At 46.9% G+C, this 20,723-nt stretch overlaps 1 protein-coding gene across 2 annotated transcripts in view; it reads right to left on the bottom strand.

Moving 5' to 3' along the window:
- LOC146690105 (aryl hydrocarbon receptor-like) overlaps positions 1-19,908 on the bottom strand; it is a 40,396-nt gene extending 20,488 nt beyond the window's left edge. For both annotated transcript variants that reach the window (XM_085434944.1, XM_085434943.1), the window contains exons 1-2: positions 19,455-19,908; positions 4,421-4,611 (exon numbers count right to left, since the gene is read on the bottom strand). In XM_085434944.1, the coding sequence (XP_085291070.1) occupies positions 4,421-4,611; positions 19,455-19,513 (250 nt within the window). In that variant the 5' untranslated portion in view covers positions 19,514-19,908. The remainder of the gene's footprint in view (positions 1-4,420; positions 4,612-19,454) is intronic.
- Positions 19,909-20,723: the final 815 nt, after the last annotated feature.

Here is a 20,723-nt window from a genome sequence, read left to right as displayed (position 1 = left end):
GGCGCAGAGGCGCTCTCGGTATGGCCGGTTGATTAACAAGTTGGCAGTCCGGGCAGGACGCGCACCAGCGGCGCACATCCGCTCGGATGCCAGGCCAATAAAATCGGGCCGTTATTCGCTCCAGAGTTTTCTCGTAGCCCATATGCCCTGCCATGGGGTTATAGTGGGCCGCCTGGAAAATCGTTTCCCGGCGGCCCTGCGGCACCAACAACTGGGTGTGTGTTTCCTCAGTCTGAGTGTCACGACTCACTCGATATAATCGGTCATTTAATAAGATGAAACGCGGGTAGGTCTGCGCGGCCTCAGGGCGCACCACGTGACCATCAATGGCCATCACTTGGTCAAAGGCTGAGCGTAGGGTGCCGTCACGAGACTGCTCCAGTGGGAAATCACCCATGGGGGACACTTCCGGGGCCGGCGGGACGTCCCGTGAGGGACCCGCCGGCTCCTCCCCCCCGGAGTCGGTGTCGGACGACCCCGCGTCACCGCTGAATGCCGCGCACACGCTACACCCCGCTTCCGGTCGTGATCGCACCCCCGCGTACTGCCCCAGTAGCTGATGAAACCCCGGCCAATTGGTACCCAGAATCAGGGGGTGCGACAGGCGCGGGCTAACCGCCGCCGTTACCCTATGTGTATGGCCCTTGTATTTTAGCAGCAGCGGCACTATGGGGTACCATGAACACACCTCACCTCCACCCACTCGGCCTCCAATAATGCCCCGGGGCGAACCAAGCCTTGGTGCACGAGGGTCTGTGTGCAGCCCGTGTCCACCAACGCTTGGCGTATACCCCCTCGAGTCCTTACCGGAATACTGTATGTCCCTCCTGGACCGGGGGAGGGTGCTGGGGCACCAGTAACCCGGAACACCTTCCCCACTTCCATAAGCGGACAATCCCTCCTCAGGTGTCCCGGCTGCCCGCACTTCCAACACTCCGGCCCCGGCGTTTGTGCTGCCCTCCGTGGCTCGGGGGCGGCTCCACTCGGCTCGGTTCCCCTGGACGGCACCATCGCCGCGAAAGGGTTAGTGGGGCTCAGCGCCGGCAGCCGCTCTGCCTGCCCTGGTGCCGGCACACGGCGCCTCGGGGCCGGCACTGGGGCCTGTTTGTTCGGCCTCCGTCCGGCGTCCCCGGACTCCCCTGCTCCAGCGGCAAGGTGGTCCTCCGCCAGCGTCACCGCTACCTCCAAGCTTGCGGGCCGGTGGCACCGGACCCATCTCGCCGTCTCCGCTGGCAATCCCTCCGTGAACTGCTCCAGCACCACCTTGTCCACCAGCTTCGTCTCGCCCTCCGATGTTCCCGGCTGCAGCCAGCGCACCGCCGCGTCGCGCAGCTGTCGGGCCCAGGCGAATGTTCGGTCCGATGTAGCCAGCCGACAGGCCCGGAACCGCCGGCGATGGTCTTCGGCGGTGAGCCCCAGCCTGTCCACCACCGCCCGGCTCACATCCGGGAAGCTGCTCCTGGACGCCGGAGGCAGACTCAGGGCCGCTGTTTGTGCTTCCCCAGACAGCAGGGGGAGCAGCCGCGGAGCCCACTCCTCCCGCGGCCATTGGCACGCCTCCGCCGTGGCACGGAAGGTCTCCAGAAAAATCTGTGGGTCGTCCCCGTCCCCCATCCGGGGCACCGTCACCGACAGTGGCGAGGGCTTCGGCGTGGCAGCGGCCCCGACCAGCCGCTCCAGAACTTGTGTCTGTCGGTCCGTCTGCTCCCGCAGCGCGGCCAGGTGGGCACGCTGGTCGGCCGCCTGATCCCGGCTCATCGCCGCCATCTCCGCCAGCATCTGCGCCAAGAATTGCAGGGGCTGGGCGGGTGGCGCGGCCTGTGGGTCGGACATTTCCCCACCGGCACTTTCCTGGGTTTCGGCACCACTTGTGGAATACACCAGGCACAAACACACGCACACGCAGGTATGTACTGCCAAATTCCACATTTATTTGTTTGTTTACACAGCTGACTCAGTCGCACAGCCTGACAGCTCACGAGCCCAGCTGATCTCTCGCCGCTCCTCCCCGTCTCACTATAAACACAGCGGAGGGAGACCATCATTAGTACATAAACACCATCAGCTGTTCTTACCGGCCTCGCAGCGCCGCCCTGTTGAGCCTTCTGCTCCACTCCTCCCCGGCAGCTGCGCCCGGGGCCACGCCTCCGCCACACAAACATCAAAGCTCCTTCACGTGATCAGGGCTGTCTGCAGACACCTCAATGCATTTTGCCACAGCAATATAAAGAAACGCACAAACACTCTTAGAACATGCAGTGAATGCACTGTTTGTAGTCTCAGTATAAACATGCCACAGTCACTTCCAGCTGCACCATGCAAGAACCGCATTAGCTGCTCAAATGGATGCTTTTCAGAACGACTCAGATTTACCGCTCAATGATTGAATAATAAACCATACAACACAGCAATCCGTGCTTTTGGCCTCATGATAATAAAATAGTTCAATGTAAGCTTCATATGGACTTTTCTATTACAGGAGTAGCTGCAGCAAAAGCAGGATATTCTGTGTTTGTGGCTGAAACACATTAAAGTCCGTGGATTCAACGCCTTGTTTGGAGATATAACTGTTGACTTGAATAAATGCTGCGGCGCCTGACGGTCTAATCTGATGTTTCCCCGACAAACATCTTTTTTGGCTACAATGTGAACAGCAGCATTTTAAAGCAGCAGCATGGAGCAGTGACCTCATGCTGTAGTACTTAAGCATTTTGCCTTACATGAAAAAGATCTGAGACCGGAACGAAACACAAGCCCACCCTCAGAGGGTCGAGCCAGTGTGCTGGTCCTAAACAAACATCAACAGGAGGCTTCGATTCAGACTGATCTATTTCAATGTTAGTTTTAGAGAAGAAGAAGAAAGTTGTACGGTAAAATCTGAAGTCCTCAAACTCTTGATCGTCTTAGTGCTTAGCTAACTGTGAATGCACTGGGAAAGTCTCCTACAGACACGGGAGCCTGTCTCACCTGTACAGACAGAAAGGTGGAAGAGGAATGCCAGCGCTCATGTGATAACATGTAATATCCATTCACACTGCAAACAGCTGGGCTGACAACAAGCACGCACACTTTTCACACACTGTCTGTTTAAAGTTGCACAGCATTCATAATTTCACTTGGTTTCAAAGATGTCTGTTACTGATAAAATCCGTCTTTGGAATTCACTTTGTGCATTTTTACCTCTACTTCTGTACGACTCCTGAACCAAGAGACGCAGACACCTGGAGATAAGACACTTCATGTCTATTGTTAGAGACAGCAACTTACTCAGCAGTCTGTCAGGAAACAACTCGGCTAAAACGTCTGTCGTACTTAAAGACAGGGATCCTCTGCAGCTGTGTACGACTCACATGTCATTGACTTTCTTCTGACTCATCAGCTTTTCAAAGCCTGCACGTTTAATTAAGGTGCAGCAACTCTTAAAAAGCATTTGAGAAATATTTGAGGCTGTTGTGGGTGTTGCTCGGAGGCAAGGTGGGGTCAGGTTAGCGGCAGTGAGGATGTGCCGTTTCCTAAAACTGGATTCCTGCGTGCTTCTCATTCCTGCCTCAGCTGTCAGATGTAGTTCAGTCACTTCCAGTGCTGGCTTCACTGCGCCCAGTTATCAAGCTTTGTCTACCTTCACTCCCACCTTAGTCTACATTACCTCATTCATACAAGTGTTTGCTTGTATTCATTATCAGTATTTTGGACTTTTGTGTCATTATTACGGTTGAATTAAAAACTCTAGCCTCTATACTGATTTATCTCTCATATATACCTTTCACTGCGTCCACTGTTTCATGCCTACTGAGTCCTACACGTCCCCCTGTTGGACTGACAGGGTTCTAGTGACACAGTGCACCTACATCTGCAGGGAGCTGCAGACAGCCTATCTGCAGAGAGCATCTGCTGCCAAACGGAGGCAGTGTCCAAAGTATGTGGTCGAACCGGTCTGTGGGCTGCTCTTCCTCGTGCTGTTGTTGGTCTCTGAGAGCCACAGAGAACAACTAAATCATATCATGCAAAGAACAGAAGGGAAACTGAGTGTTAAAGACAATGTAAAGTGTGCACTGCAGCCACTGCAGCTGCATTTCATACTGCACTCTTTATCTTTGATGCCTCTTGCATTTCTCCTGATGCTAAGCTTCTTCTCTGTTCAGGTCGGCTTGTCAACCAGCCAGCATCTGCTCAGTGCAAGGTCGAGGTATGCGCTGTTGGCTTTGTGTGGTTAAACACATTTCTCAACCACAGTATTACTCAACACAAGAGTCGGTAAGACCAGACATATTATCGTTTACTCTGTGGTACAAAGAGCAGGCTGTCATGTGTTTGTGGCAGCGAATGTGGAGGTCAGAGTGGGCTTATCATCATTTCATTTCACCACACAGCACTGACATTTCAACAAATCTTTGGATATGCACTTGTGGCTGGTCTTTACCTTTGAAGAAGCTCTTAACCCTCAGATATCCCACGCTGAGACGGAGGACTGACAGCTTGTCCAGGCGAGAGCGCACCTCCTCAGGAAACGGCAGCAGGTCCATCAGCCTGTCAAGCTCCCCGTTCAGCCGATCCCGGTGGCGCTTTGACGGGTTGGATTTAACCACTGCATTGCCCTCACTGACCTTCTTTCTGAGGAATTACAAGAAAAAAATCTGGTTAGTGATTTCATGGCAAAATATGAATGAGCCTGGCTAACCGGGGTGCAGCACGGCACATGGATGCACTGAGTCAGCCGTGCATCAGAGCTGCATGTGTTACTAAACCGTGACGAGACAAACTCAGAGCGAGAAATCCAACTCTGATGCTAACATGACACCAGAGGAACATATCTATTGTTCTAAACACCAGAACAAAGCAGACTGGCTGTTTTTTCCCAAGGAAACAATCTTCAGCTCAGGATAAATAGTACAGACAGCAGTTTACCAGCTACACATGTTTCTTTTCTTTTCCAACTATTTATTTATAAGTGACTTATGTATGTATGTATGTATATATATGTATATATTGTACTATTCTTAGTTAGCGTATTGTCTGTCTTGTCTTAATGTTGGTTTAAAATGGAGCACTGTAACAAAAAATAATTTCCCCCAGGGATCAATAAAGTATTCTGATTCTGATTACACAACACACGTTTCCACAAGTCATTCGATCAGGAGGAAGACCAGTTTTTAACCACGACACCCGCGGACATCTGTTTGACCACCCATGCTCAAATGCAAAGGGGGAACTCATGAGGCTCACTGGAGATACATGTCATTACTCACAAATCACAAACACATGCTGAACTGGGAGGAAGACCAAGTGTCAGTGAAAGTGAGCGATCAGCACTGTTATCATTCCTTCAGTGAACACCTGCAAACTCACCGCACGAGGAGAAATACCGCCAAATGTTCAGAAAACAACCACCTGCTTAAGTCTACACGGCAGCTCACTCGTGCCAGGATCACCAGATGGAGCAAAAGCGTGAGAAGTCTCAGGAATGACAATCCTGCAGTTCAGACAGTAAACATGAAACCAAATTTGTGACAGATGCTGTTTCAGGTTCCAGCAGCGTAAGCCCAACATGGCCTACATCACGAAACTACGAGTTATAGTCAGTCATGAATGCTACAAAGCTTTTGCTTTATTTATGTGGAAATGATCAAAGACCCTACTCTTATATTTTGTCTTCTTCTACAACACTTTAAACTTGTAACATCCAGAATTAAGATTTTAGATCGTTATATATGTTCACTATTTAAAAACAGCTGTATAATCTCTACATACATGTTTATGTCAGAAAATAAATGACAGCTGAATATCCAGTAATAAAACAGAAACTGTCAGCTTGACAGAAACAATCACTTGATTTATGTTGTGACCATTGAAGCACACACTGACTGATATGGAAACGAATGATCAGGATGACTTCTTCCATGTTCTCCCTCCTACTTCTGTGCTGAACAATAACCTGGGATTTAACTAACCAATGTATTTTAGAGATTGTTCTAAACGGTCTTTCTTGTGATAAATCACATATTTCAGACATGGATTAATTCTTATAACTGACACCAGCGTAGTGTCAACTGACCCCCAGCAACTCTAGCCATGAACCATGACTTGATGTGAGTCTGTCTGAAAACCTTAAACTGAGCAGGATTCATTATTAATGAGTAAAAAAATCATGTGTGTGATTGTGTGGATGACTGAATGTAGTGTAAAGTGCTACACAAATGCAGGCCATTTACCATTTTACAAAACTTCCACAATAATATTACGACAGGTTAAACTAGGGTTTGCCTTAAGCTGCATCCACACTCATGGCAACAGACTCATGGCGAGTCACATTTCAGGCTCTGGTTGCCCGGTTTGCTACCAGGTCATGTCTCAATCAGTGGTATTCATTACTCTCATTACTCGTCACTTTTTTCAGCTTCCCGTCCACTTCCTGATGCCGGCAGTTATTCACTTGGAGTTGTGCTGTCTACCAACCGAGGTTATCTCTTCTGCTGATTCAACAGTTTCTACATCTCCTACAGGAAATGGTAAATGTGTTGATTCTTTCTACCCTCCCGGAGCATTCAAAGCACTTTATACATTCATACAAGCACCATTTCTATCTAACAGTCACACTCGGCATTGGAGAGCAGCTTGGGGTTAGTATCTGACCCAAGGATATTTGACTGGATTAGCCAGGGATTTAACCATCAACCTTCCGATTAGCAGATGACCTGCTCTAGCAGCTCTCCCAGTGTATCTTTGCACTGTGGTAGTCATGCGTCCTCCTTTTCTTATTCTTTTCTGTGCTTTATGGTGGATGGCGCCACCAAAAAGGACCAGGATGGAGCGCCAACCAGATAATTACTGTTGCTTTACATTTTTATAATATGTATATTATCGACATATTATTTGTAATTAATTTTGCAGTTACGGTCATTATCCGGTTGTTCAGTCTGACGTCACTAGCCGTGTCTGGGCCTAAACTCTGCTGCAGGTCCATATATCAAACGATCACTGTGGCATTACTGAGAGTTGAAAAACTGTCTAAAGTCTTTCATCTTTAATAAAATGATCAGCGTTCTGCTCTACCAGGTGTAACAATTGAGTTTAACATCCAGGCATCCATGAAAACGGAATTTATGACATTTAACGGAGTTAGAAGTTAGCAGGGAGTTAGCTCGCTAGCTTCTATCTAAATACAATATAGCATGTCCTGACTGCGGGGTTTTGGAAACAAATTCAAACGTACAGCTCTGTTATCACTTCCAGCATAAATGAAGACAGAAAACTAAACAGCAGTGACGTTTGTAGGGTTACTGAAGTTGGGCTAGCTGCTATATAATGATGTGCTACGTGACCGCTAGCGACACAGCTATGTTAGCATAATATAAACAAGCTAACTTTTTTTCCACTCGATAAAAGTTAACGTGAGTGTTCTCGGTGGTCAGGAACAAATGTAATCGCATGGCAGGATGCTGTAAAAGGACCAAACTTCAGCCAGGAGAACAACTGAGATAATCCATCCACAATACGAGGTTAGTCATTCATATACTGCTGCATGGGCTGGGCTGTAGTTACATCCTAAGGTTTTAAAAACTGAGCTTAAATAAATGATTAGCGGTAATAAAAGCCGAGGGAGGTCAACAGTGATCACTGACTGTTTTAGGAGCTTTTTGAGATCAAATAGAAGAAAATACAAAACATTAAACATGTTAACAACACAAAAGCCATATTAAACGCAGACTACTTTAGACCCGGAAGTAGGATTCGTCGCGTCATCACTTAACGACCGGATACTGTGACACCTCAACATGAAAGAGTTCAATTCATATGAACAGACTCGTCAGGGAACAGCTGTGTCTCTACAGCCGGAGGCTTTTCTTCAAATCTTTTCTTATGAAGTGGAACCGATCAGTAAACTGTGTTAGTCTAATCACATTAAACCACTTGGTTTACCAGTAACATCCCCTTCAACTACTACTGTAGCATATTTAGAGTTTGTGGCTGTCTTTCTCTCTTTACCAAAACTCTGGTTAATGGCAGGTTATTAAATTTCCTCCTGCAGCACTAACTCGACTTACCCGAGCTGTACCTTCCCACAAATGGTGCAAGCCTGACTTCACTCTCAAGAAATGCTAGCACACACAAAAGGCAGCGTTCAGAAGCATTTTTTCCACTTTGCTTTGCCATGGATCACAGGGTTGAAGACATCTGGGGACTCGCTGTATAAATGGTAAATGGTAAATGGCCTGTATTTATATAGCGCTTTACTAGTCCCTAAGGACCCCAAAGCGCTTTACATATCCAGTCATCCACACATTCACACACACATTCACACACTGGTGATGGCAGCTACATTGTAGCCACAGCCACCCTGGGGCGCACTGACAGAGGCGAGGCTGCCGGACACTGGCGCCACCGGGCCCTCTGACCACCACCAGTAGGCAACGGGTGAAGTGTCTTGCCCAAGGACACAACGACCGAGACTGTCGGAGCCGGGGCTCGAACCGGCAACCTTCCGATTACAAGGCGAACTCCCAACTCTTAAGCCACGATCACCCGTATAAAAGGAAGATGTTTTAGCATATCTGTTAGGATTCCTCATCTCAACAGGGCAAAGCAGGGATATGAACCCAGAGTCCTCCGTCTCAGCTGTAAGGCAGCGCTGATGCTCATTTGTCTGCTCTGAACAGGCAGCGCGTCTGCCAGATGCAGAAGGATGACTCGGTGGTGCAAAAGTATGAAACACATGCTGACAAACACAGGTGGCAAAACTGGAAGCAGAAGAGTGTCCTCGACAGAGGAAAAAGAATACTTACACTAAATCCCACGTGTTCTACATACATGTGAAAAAAGACAGAGACATGACAAATGAGTGACAGTGACAATACTGGAGTCAGGACCACGAGAGCTGAAAGAACATGGTTATTCCCATCTGCGGCTGTGCGTTGTGACCTGTCTGTATCCACTGAATCACACGAGGAGATCCCCAGCACAGAAAAGCTCAAACATTAGTGACAACAAGATGTAACATTAAGTCAGAAACAGCATGAAAGGATGAGCTGTGGTAGAGGTGGGTTGCAAAATGGCTTGCAGATGCACAGAAACAGCTTGAGTAGCATGGCCTGCATGAAATAACCATTTAGGTACGTTGGAGGGCATCAGCTGAGATCTGAGGACTGTGTGAGCTAAAGTAGCCTGAATGAACTAGTACTATGCCCGACATCGCTATAAAGAGAAACGATAGAATCAGAGGAAACCTCTTCAGTAATAATTTCATCTTCAGCATTAATCCTGTGTTTAAGTCATAATCAGTGGGAACACTGTGTTTTTGGTGGTGGAAGGAACAGGAGGAGTTTTTGAAGATTAATTATGTGTCAGTTCAAATAGTTTTGCTCCCTGATTGCAAAGTTTTAGGAGAACATTTTAAAAGCTTTTTATAGAAATGTGACATTAACGCACTGAATGTTGGTAGGGATTTGGATGAAAAGTTTCCTCAGGCCAGACCTGTGCAGGAGCTTTAAAAGGCTCCAGGGTGGGACTGCTTTCCCACTTTGAGCCCTCGTCTTTCACTCTGGGAGTAAAGCACAGAGGCAGGCAGCTGCTCTGAAGGCACACGGGACGCAGAAATGACTCTGCAGCTCTCTGACCTGCACCCTGCTGGTTATATTTGATGCACTCCACATTTATTGTGCATATTTTCTGTACACACATTGGTATTTCTGCTGAATGGTAGTGTTGACAGCATACATATTATTTGCACTTTATCTTGTGACACCTCAACATGAAACAGACGTGAGTCATTAGGGAACACTTCTCTGTGTGTGTTTGGTGGCTACATCCTTTGCTTTCGGGGAAAATAATAAAAAAAGGTTAAAAGCGTGCACTGTTTGTGTACAAGTGAAAATCGAAACAAAGGCCACAGAACAAAGGGTAACGTCCTGCCACACCTCTTATCAGCATGTCTCTGTGTTTTTCACAATCCCTTTAGATTACAAGTCAAAAGAAATGTTTGCACTGCAAGTATATTATCCCCATTAATAAGGACACAACTGCTCACTGCAGCGAACGCATGCTGATGCTATAAAGCGCACACCTTTAATCCATCGTCACTCACTGGAACCACCACACTGAACCTTTAATCCACTTAGTCTGTGTTGAGTACACATTCACACACAGAGAGAGCAGCAGGTAAGGAGCCCTACACACTACCATGGAACCAGACTCATCTCAGTGCTCGTGTTTCACCTGCTCTGTCAGGATGCCTCTGGCCCGTCTCCTGTTCAAACACACAGAGCCAATCACAGAGCTTTGCCTAATATGGCTCAACTTTGATTGGTACTAGCAGCACTTGTAATCTAGTCAAGAGCTCCACCTTTTTGGACCAATCTGATAAGGGACACCTGTAAGATAGTCCAGGATGGAGCTGTGGATATAAATGTACATTTCTTCGTGTTAATATTCTTAGTCTGTAAAGGCTCATTTTGTGTTTGATAGATGTGATAAACAATGAATTCAGTTCTGTTTTCAGACGTTTTACAGGTTTTGATTACCCTGAGCGCCCTGAGCCACTTTACAGCATGAGCCAGCCTCATGTATCTCCGTACCACTCTGCCCTCCCCAAGCACACCTCACTTCTTTACTAACAAAAATGACCAGCGGTGAAAAAAGTAAAGGACACACACACACACACACACACACACACACACACACACACACACACACACACACACACACACACACACACACACAGAAGAATGTCCAATCATCAGTTTGTGTCCTGAACCTCAAGTGCGTTCAGTTTATGCAGCAGGACAATGAAACACACTAGGGCTGGGCGATATGACCCAAAATTCATATCTCGATATTTTTTAGCTGGATGGCGATATAAGATATATATCTCGATATTTTTTTTAAAGCTATAAGTTAAGAACAAAAAGAGAGTTCTTAGTCACACTGTGTCCCAGATGTCACACGGGCACTTTTATTTACATACAGCATAGATGTACATGAAGAAATTACTCAAAAATAAATTATCAGCATTTATTAAATAATCATGGTCTATAAATAAAAGAAAACAATGTTGTTTTTGTGCATAACAAAAAGCTCGCAATTGTGCAGTCAAAATGTAAACTAATAGACGCTGAGTGTGGTGTAATTGCATTGTACAGTAGATGTTAATGCAGCCGGTCAGTGTAGTTAGGCTGATGGCAGCTAGAGGGCGAGACCGGTGTGTTTCTGTATAGAATGTTATGTTATGTGGGGCAGAGCAAGAACAAGAAAATAAAGTGTGGTTATGAATCGTACAGTGGATCCGCGTATAATTGAATAACACGACATGGTGTCAGAAGTCCTGTACTGATCCATATAACCTCGACTGAACGAACCTGTGTCTGGCGGAGCTCGCGGGATAACGAGGGGAGAATATGGCGGATGAGACTGCACAGAGAGCACCGGTGGGGCCGAGCGCGACATTCAGCATCCAGCCACCGGAATCCTTCGACTTTTCAAAACCGCAGGAGTGGTCCAAATGGATACGGAGGTTCGAGAGATTCCGTCTCGCCAGTAATTTGAACGTCAGCTCGGAGGAAAACCAAGTCAACACGTTGATTTACTGCATGGGAGATGAGGCGGACGATGTGCTTCGCGGTCTGAGTTTAACAGCGGAGCAAAGGACAACGTACGAGGGGGTACGTGATGGTTTCCAGGCTTTTTTCATTGTGAAGAAAAATGTGATCTATGAGCGCGCCAAATTCAATATGCGCCGACAGGGAGACAATGAGACAGTGGATGCTTTTGTGACAGCACTGTATGCGCTAGCAGAACATTGCAACTATGGAGTGCTACATGATGAGCTGATACGTGATCGGCTCGTTGTCGGTCTCACGGACAAACGGCTGTCAGAACGCATGCAGCTTGACCCAGATTTGACTTTGCAGAGGGCTATCAACATGGCGAGGCAAAGTGAAGAGGTAAAGCGACAACAATCCTCCTTGCGAGGTGACTCTAGAGGTGAGGCTAGCGATGCTAAGTCAGTAGATAGAGTGCATAAAATCAGTCGTAAGCCTGTTAGAACCAAACTGCTCCAGACTGATAGCCGTCAAGCTAAAACACGTGGATTCCGAGAAGATGGCAGAAAAGGGCCAACCTGTCAGAAATGTGGTGGCGCTCCAACCCATTCAAAGCAGGATTGTCCAGCGAATGAAGTGAAATGCCATGCATGTGGAAAGAAAGGACATTACAGGCGTGTATGCAGGGCACCAAAAACAGTGCATGAGGTTGAAGAGGATGAACATGGTTTGTTCCTGGGCAGTGTTAAGTGTGAGGGTGAGCCGTGGACTGTCGACTTAAGCATAAACAACAAAAACGTGTCATTTAAAATTGATACAGGAGCCGATGTGACAGTCCTACCCCTTAAGGTGTTTAAGGAGCTCTACAGACACAACCACCCCCCCAGTCTCCACAAATCAACCAAGGCTCTGCTGGGTCCCGGGAGGAGTCGTTTGGATGTCGTTGGTGTCAGTGAGTTTGCACTGAGGAAGGGAGACAAAGAAATACTTGAGGATGTCTTTGTCATCAGACACCTGCACACTGCTTTGCTGGGGAGACCTGCTATTAGCAAGCTGGAGCTTGTGGCTCGTCTGGAGAGCATAACTATAGAGACGCTTAAAAAGTGCTACCCAAAGCTGTGCAGTGGTCTCGGTGAAGTACGTCAGCCGTACGACATCAAACTGAAACCTGGAGCTCAACCTTTTTCCTTGAAGACGCCACGGAGAATCCCATTGCCTCTGATGGACAAAGTTAAGCAGGAGCTGGCCCGTATGGAAGAACTAGGGGTGATCAGCAGGATTGAGGAGCCAACTGATTGGTGCTCAGGCATGGTGGTGGTACCGAAGAAGACAGAAGATGTACGCATATGTGTCGACCTTACACACCTCAATGAGTCTGTGTGTCGAGAGAAGTACATACTGCCATCGGTGGAGGAAACATTGGGCAGATTGGCTGGTGCCAGCATATTCAGCAAGCTGGACGCTAACATGGGGTTTTGGCAGATACCTCTGACGGAAAACTCAGCCAAATACACCACTTTCATCACACCGTTTGGGCGTTATTACTTCAAGAGACTGCCCTTCGGGATTGCTTCAGCACCGGAGCATTTCCAGAACAGGATGGTCACAGAGGTCACAGATGGTATGGAAGGGGTGGTTTGCCACATGGACGACGTGCTGGTCTGGGGCAGAACGCAGGAAGAGCATGACTCTCGCCTACACGCTGTGCTGGGCAGGATCCAAAAAGCTGGCATCACCCTGAACATTAACAAGTGCGACATCGCGAAACAGCAGGTGACGTTTTTAGGGCATGTTCTCTCAGCCAGCGGTATCAGCCCTGACCCAAGCAAGACCCAGGCTGTGAGGGAGATGAAGGAGCCACAAAGTGTGAGTGAGTTAAGGAGCTTTCTGGGAATGGTTAACCAGCTTTGGAAAGTTTACCCCACAGCTCGCAGAGAGGGACAAACCTCTAAGAGACTTACTGTCTAAGAAAAACTGCTGGAGATGGGACATTGACCAGGCTAGAGCATTTCAGAACCTGAAAGATGCGCTCACATCACCGCCAGTGTTGGCCATGTATGACCCAAGCCGTGACTGCAAGGTGTCAGCGGACGCATCATCGTATGGCTTAGGGGGTGTGCTGCTTCAAAGATGGGACGAGGAGTGGAGACCCGTTGCCTACGCGTCACGCTCCCTCACTGCAATGGAACAGAGATACGCTCAGGTTGAAAAGGAGGCTTTAGGTCTGACCTGGGCTTGTGAGCGGTTCCGCAACTTTCTTATTGGCAAACACTTTCAAATGGAGACAGACCATAAGCCGCTGCTAAGTCTGCTGGGGGCACAAACTCTGGATGCGCTCCCTCCCAGAATTCAACGCTTTAGGATGCGCCTCATGCGATATTCCTACTCGATTTCGCATGTACCAGGCAAACACCTGTGGACAGCTGACACGCTCTCACGATCTCCAGTGAAAGCAAAAGAAACACTTCAAGACAAGGAGTTGTTGGAGAGCACAAATATTTACGTGGACATGTTGATGGACAATCTGCCAGCTAGCAACAATTTCTTGGAGCAGCTGAGAGAAGAGCTGGAGAGGGACAGCGTATGTGCTCGCGTGATGCAGCTGTGTGAGGAAGGATGGCCCACACATTTCAACAGCGAACCAGCGCTAAGACTGTACTGGGCAGAACGGGCGTTCCTCACCGTACATGATGGTCTGCTAATCAAAGGGGACAGGTTGGTTATACCTGCAACTATGAGAATTGATGTGCTCACCAGACTGCACGAAGGTCACCAGGGAGTGGTTAAGTGCAGACAGCGAGCACGACAGTCGGTTTGGTGGCCAGGGCTAAGCCAGCAGATAAATGAGCTTGTCCTTAACTGTCGGACATGTTGCCAAGTGAGAGAAAACCACACAGAACCGCTGATGCCATCACAGTATCCGGGGCGGCCGTGGCAAAAGCTAGGAGCCGATCTGTTTATGCTGAGAGGGAAAACCTACCTTCTTGTCGTGGATTATGCCTCAAGATTTGTTGAGATTGCCCCTCTCACACCTTCAAGGTCAGAGGACGCGATCCATCATCTCAAAGGGATTTTTGCACGACATGGGATCCCCGAGCAGCTGGTAACAGATAATGGGCCACAGTTTTCAGGGGCAGCTTTTGAGACATTTGCAAAAGTGTATGGCTTCTGTCACATTACAAGCAGCCCGAAATATCCCCAAAGCAATGGCGAAGCCGAACGAGCAGTTAAGACTGTCAAGAATCTATTGCGGAAAGCTGTTGATCCACACTTGGCTCTGCTCGCTTACAGAGCCACCCCACTGCAGAATGGCTATAGTCCAGCCCAACTCTTGATGGGGAGACGGCTTCGCACCACAGTGCCAATACTGCCATCTCTGCTAGACCCCGCACTTCCTGATAGTGTGGCTGTCACCCGGAGGGAAAAGGAGAGGAGGACTAAAGAGGCACAGTCATATAACCTTCGTCATCGCACACGCAGCCTCAACAGGCTCACTCCAGGCCAAGAAGTGTGGATAACAGACCAGAGAGCCAGCGGCACAGTTATTGGCAGCCACTCCACACCACGATCATATCTCGTGGAGGGACCTCGTGGGACAATTAGGCGGAATCGTCGGCATCTTGTTCCCATGAAACACTCTCCAGACCAAACTGAGAGCAATAATGGGGAGCCAGAATCTGCAGAAGCCGGGGAGCAGTGCTCCACGGACATGCCAGAGACAGTTTCTCCAGAGCTTCCATCTACACCCAGAACCAGATCCGGAAGAGTGGTTGTGAGACCAACCAGATTGGACTTGTGACGGATAAGATGGAAAGGACTGTTTTATACAAGAATACCCCTCTTTCGTAGTATTGTTTGCACAATATAGGTAAAAGTGTAAAAGCTAAAAGGTTGTCATTTTCAAATATGCATGTTCAGAAGTTGGGAAATGCAGGGGGTGTGACAAGTTAGCATGTAAGAATTTGTGTTACTTAACGGGTTAATTAGAGTTAAGATTTTCATTATATAGTATTCCTTACAGGTAAGCGCAGGACCAGACCTTCCAGCCACAGAGGCAGAATAACCCTCTAAGGTCTGGTGAGTCAATGGTAGTCTACCCATTGATTCTAGAAAGGGGAGATGTGGTGTAATTGCATTGTACAGTAGATGTTAATGCAGCCGGTCAGTGTAGTTAGGCTGATGGCAGCTAGAGGGCGAGACCGGTGTGTTTCTGTATAGAATGTTATGTTATGTGGGGCAGAGCAAGAACAAGAAAATAAAGTGTGGTTATGAATCGTACAGTGGACCCGCGTATAATTGAATAATACGACACTGAGCACAATAACAAAGACAGACAGATTTCACAGCTGCACCACGTCTCTGAACAGGTGCCATTTGTGCTCCTTATACACACACAGTACGTATCACTCCGCGAGGCTCAGCCGTAATCCTCCGACAATCCATCAAGCGGTGCAGCTCGTAGCTTAGCAAAGTCATATTAAAACATTTTTTGACAGATTGCTGAGCGCTGTGTCCCACATAAAATCGGTTCGCGGCCATCAAGCACAACCAGAATTCATACATAAGGCGCACTGTCGATTTTTGAGAAAATGAAAGGATTTTAGGCCGTGCAGCTCCTCCGGGCTGCATGTCGTTAGCGTGGTTAGCTCGCTAACACGTTGACGCCGTCCAGCCCCACGCACGGTAACTCGCTAACGGAGATTTTCCGCTTTCATCTTGTTATTGCCTGCAGGTGAAGCTATGGGGGAGGCGGAGTTGTGTTCAGTGAAGGAGAGGCGAGGCCGAGTAACGTTGCGTAGAGACAAAAGTGGACGAAAGAGAGGCAAACCTGCGGCTCCACAAGTATAATTATAACGTAACATAGACTATATTGATATAAAGGATATGGTCACATCTTATATCTCGTATGAAAATATATCGATATTTTTAAAAAACTCGATATATCGCCCAGCCCTAAAACACACCAAAAAGAAGCTCCACAGGTAGAGCAGGTCATCTGCTAACTGGAAGGTTACTGGCTCAGTCCCTGGCTACTCCAGTCTGCATGCCAACGTATCCTTGGCCAAGATGTTGAATCCCAAGTTTCTCTGTGATGCATCTGTTGGTGTGTGAATGTGTTTGATAGAATGCACAGAAAAATGTGCTTGGAGGTTTTAAAGTGGCCAATCAAAGTCTGGACCCAACTCTGACTGAGATGCTCAAACATGACCATCCATGCTTGGAAATCCTCCGTGTGGCTTCCTCTTCCACACCGCTGTGAAAGGCTCGTTGGCAGTTATCATTAAAGCCTGACTACAGTTCACACAACCAGGTGTCAGGTTTAGGGAGCAACTACTTTCACATGTGGCCAGGTAGGTTATGATTCCTTTTTTTCTATAATAAATGTATAATATTAATATTTATTAGATGAAATGACATCTAAGTGTGACAAACAAAACAAAAGAAATCAGGAAGCGTGTGAACAATGTTGCTTTCACACAGAATAAACTTGGAAAATGCAGAATATTTAACATAATAGACAATGGCAAAGGAGACTGGCAACATACATGGTAAGAATATGGATGATAAAACAGATTGTGGATGGACAGATCTGCCGTGGAATGTCCCTGTGCACTGACCACAGCTTTTTACAGTCAGGCTCAATGGGTCCTTTGTGCAGCTGAGCACAGCTGGCCGTCCAGGAAACCTCAGTCCTCACTGCACAGCCCACACTTTCAGAAACACAGACGTCTACACACAGGCCGACTCTTTAGTTTGGGATTTACACCGGGAACAGCCCATACACAATAAACCAGATCGGTATAATCAGACACATCAAACCCACAGTGTTCACTCTCAGCATCTGTGTTTAACAGTTTATGGAGCTGACTCCGTTTGCACAGGAGTCCCAGAGCTGCAGACAGAAGATTTTACTATAGTCTGAATACTTAAAGCAGAGCTGAAACACTTTCCCTACATTAGGAAGGGTTAGCATTGCAGTTTTTTGAAAAGCATCTTATTTGAATACAACTACAGCTGCTGAACATAACTGCAGTTCTATGAATATTTGTGCAGCCCTCTAATTTTCCTCTTGGTTACGGGCACACTCCCAAAACACAGTTATAACCAGGAGGTAGGGGAGGTTACATACAAACACATAAAAATGTCACTTTCAGTAGCATTTGTTCAATTCAATGTCTTTTTCTACAAATGTCTGCTATTTATGTAAAATGATGTTTCATGCATCTTTATTACTGTAACTTAGAGCAACACACTTATCACTATTTAAGTAACCGGCTTTTGTTAGTGACCAAATACAATGTAAGAAGAAATAAATCCAGTTTTACTGTTTGTGTATTCCAACATATTTATCCTTCTGATGTATTAAGATAATTCAGCCCAACCGTGTTACAGTGAAATTAACAGGATTCTAACTCTAAAAGCATAAGTGTCACCAACGTCCCCTCACAAATACAGTTAGAGTAAAAGTCATAAACAAGGCTAGTTGATGACTCTAGTATTACCACCTCATTATTAGACTAAACCTGAGTTGGCCAATGTCTGAAAACATGTCGGTGGTTAATGTATCGATGGGTCCACAGCCAGCTGCTATTGTGCACGTTTTGAATTTGCATGGAAGTCTTGGAAGTTGGTATTTAGGAAATTTGACTATATAGGTCACGCTAGTGTAACAATCTGCTGTATAATAAGGTTCACAAGAAAAAAACTAAACAGAAAAGGCCATAGTACCCAGAGTTAACCCCCCCTACACACACACAGACACACACACAGAAGCCCGTTCAGCTATCTTAGTCAGGACCTTCATTGACACAATGCTTTATCTAGCCCCTTCCCCTGACCATAACCTAACTGTAACCCTGACACTAAAACCACATTTTGAGCCTCAAAAATGCTTCAAACTTGTGAGGACCGTGGGTGTGTCCTCACAAGTGACTGTTGGTTCTCAAGTATAGTAGAATGCAGATTTCGGTGCTCACAAAGATAGACAGGAACACACACACACAGGGCCTATCACAGCACAATAACCTGCAGGCAGAAACTTTAATACACAGACGCAGATTTTCATCAGTGCTAAACCATCAAAAGCTTACACTAAAAGACTCTCTCGCGTATGTAATTTGTAACGCACAGAAAGTCACAATAAACAAAAGTAACTGAAAGTAAGAAAACTCGCAATGAAATGATCAGAGGCGGTGGCCTACTTTTCATACATCTGGTTAACAAAAACAGAAGTATGTCAAAGTAATTTAAGTACCCGCGTGTTCGTGTAACTGAGCATTAAAAGCTAGAAACGCCAAACAATAGTGTGGAAAAGAGCGAGAAAGACGCACACGGCGCGAGGCCGTATCACATTACAATAACATCAGAGGCTCGCGCTCCCCTTCCTCCACCCCGCCCTCCCCGGAGCATCGCGTGAGAGCAGCAGCCGACTCTCAAACTTGATTGTGATTAATGCGCGAGGGCAAGATATCCATGCCAGATCCAGCATGGAGGCGCATTCTTAAGGTGGTCCTAAAGGAGGAACCCTCACACGCCGTCTCAGAAACACAGCACCACATTTCAGCAAACTTAACAAGCATACGGCTTTATAATTACACACAGCTGACTTGGCGATAACGGGAGAACACAGTCCACCTTAACTGGTTTAATCTGTCATTTCCACCACAGGTTAATTTCATAACTTGACAGCGAAGTAACCGAGAGTGTCGCACTTATAAAAGCAAAGCAGTGTGTAACTTCAGTCACCTTTCTATACTGCACAGAGATTTAAAGTGAACTACAAGTTAGTTCCTGCTTACGGCTTTTTGCCCAAAGTGAAGCCTACCGTCACCCTAACGCTAACACGTGTGCTCATAATGTTGTTATCAACAGCGGTAACTGCTATTATTATAAGGTAAACAGTAAAACAGTAAAAAGTCTTACTGTTTGAGGGCGGGCTTCTTCCTTTTCTTGTTCGCATAGGTCCCCGGGTTTCTCAGCATGGTGTCACCTAGTTCTCACAGCCTTTACGTTAGAATAACTTCAGCTCGTTCACTCCTCCACTCCGGGGCTTTCATCCATCCGACAGTCCTTTATTTAGCCTGTTGATCCTAATCCCAGGTTATAGACCTGCCGGGGTCCTCGGAGGGCTGCTGCCGCCTTGACAGCTCCCGTTGGCGGTCACTGTTGCTGACCTTGGTCGGCAGCGCAGTGAGGGTACGCTGGGTAGTGCTGGTAGGTTTACTGAGAGGGGAGCAAATGGAAAAATGTTTGGCACAGAAGTCTTGTGCCGATGTCCAACCCCTCTCCTTTGGATAAACAACGCCGCCTTATCATTATTATTATTATTCAGAGTCACTCGAGTTTTCGTTCTCGCCCTTACACGGGGCGTTTTCAGGAAACGTGTGTACAGTCTGTCGAGACAGCTTTTTAAGGTGGAATGGACTCATTGTGGATGTCGAGAACGTTTGCTTTTGTAACATCCACCATATTTGCGTCTTTTGAGTTGAAAAAAAAGTTATTTATCTGAGGTGTCTGACCAAAGCAGGTCGTGACGTCATGGCCATGGTGGCAGCAATCTGTCCTGGGGACTGTGTCCCCCTATCGCTCTCTCCCTCCCTCACTCATTCACACACACACACACACACACACACACACACACACACACACACACACACACACACACTGTCCGACGTTTTATTCTGTGAACACAGAGGTGTGTATATTTCATGTGAGCCAGCCTGTTTGGACCTTGATTCTTTGTATTGTGCAAGTCTGAGTAACCATTCCTGGTTTTCACTCTAAGAACTCGGGCAGCACATATCACTTTGATTTTATTCAAATTGAACTTTCTACCTATGTTCATGAGAAAACATTGTCTATTTAATTACTTTTACATTATTTCTGTGACTGCAACCGGTGAATGGACCTTCTGTCAGTGTCATTTTTCAAATGCAAATTTCTGTTTGTTCCAGGTTATCACAGAGTTTTTTATGCACAGTTCAAATCCAACCATAGGGCCTGAAAAATGACGCAACAACAGCTGCACTTCCTCTAGGCACAACATGAGGCTTGCTGCAGAAGTGAGACAGTCCAGATAAACTACGATTGTTTAAATTACAGTTTTTAAAGTTACAGTCTTATTCCGAAGGGGATTCAATTCATTTTTCACCTCAAAATTCTACACATTCTACACACAATACACTATAATGA

Source organism: Copadichromis virginalis, linkage group LG16 (assembly GCF_057382275.1).
Source record: "Copadichromis virginalis isolate Kocher_CV1m ecotype Utaka linkage group LG16, C_Virginalis_male_GT1.1, whole genome shotgun sequence".
In the NCBI taxonomy this organism is placed as follows: Eukaryota; Metazoa; Chordata; class Actinopteri; order Cichliformes; family Cichlidae; genus Copadichromis; species Copadichromis virginalis.
This window is presented reverse-complemented; position numbering and strand designations above follow the sequence as displayed.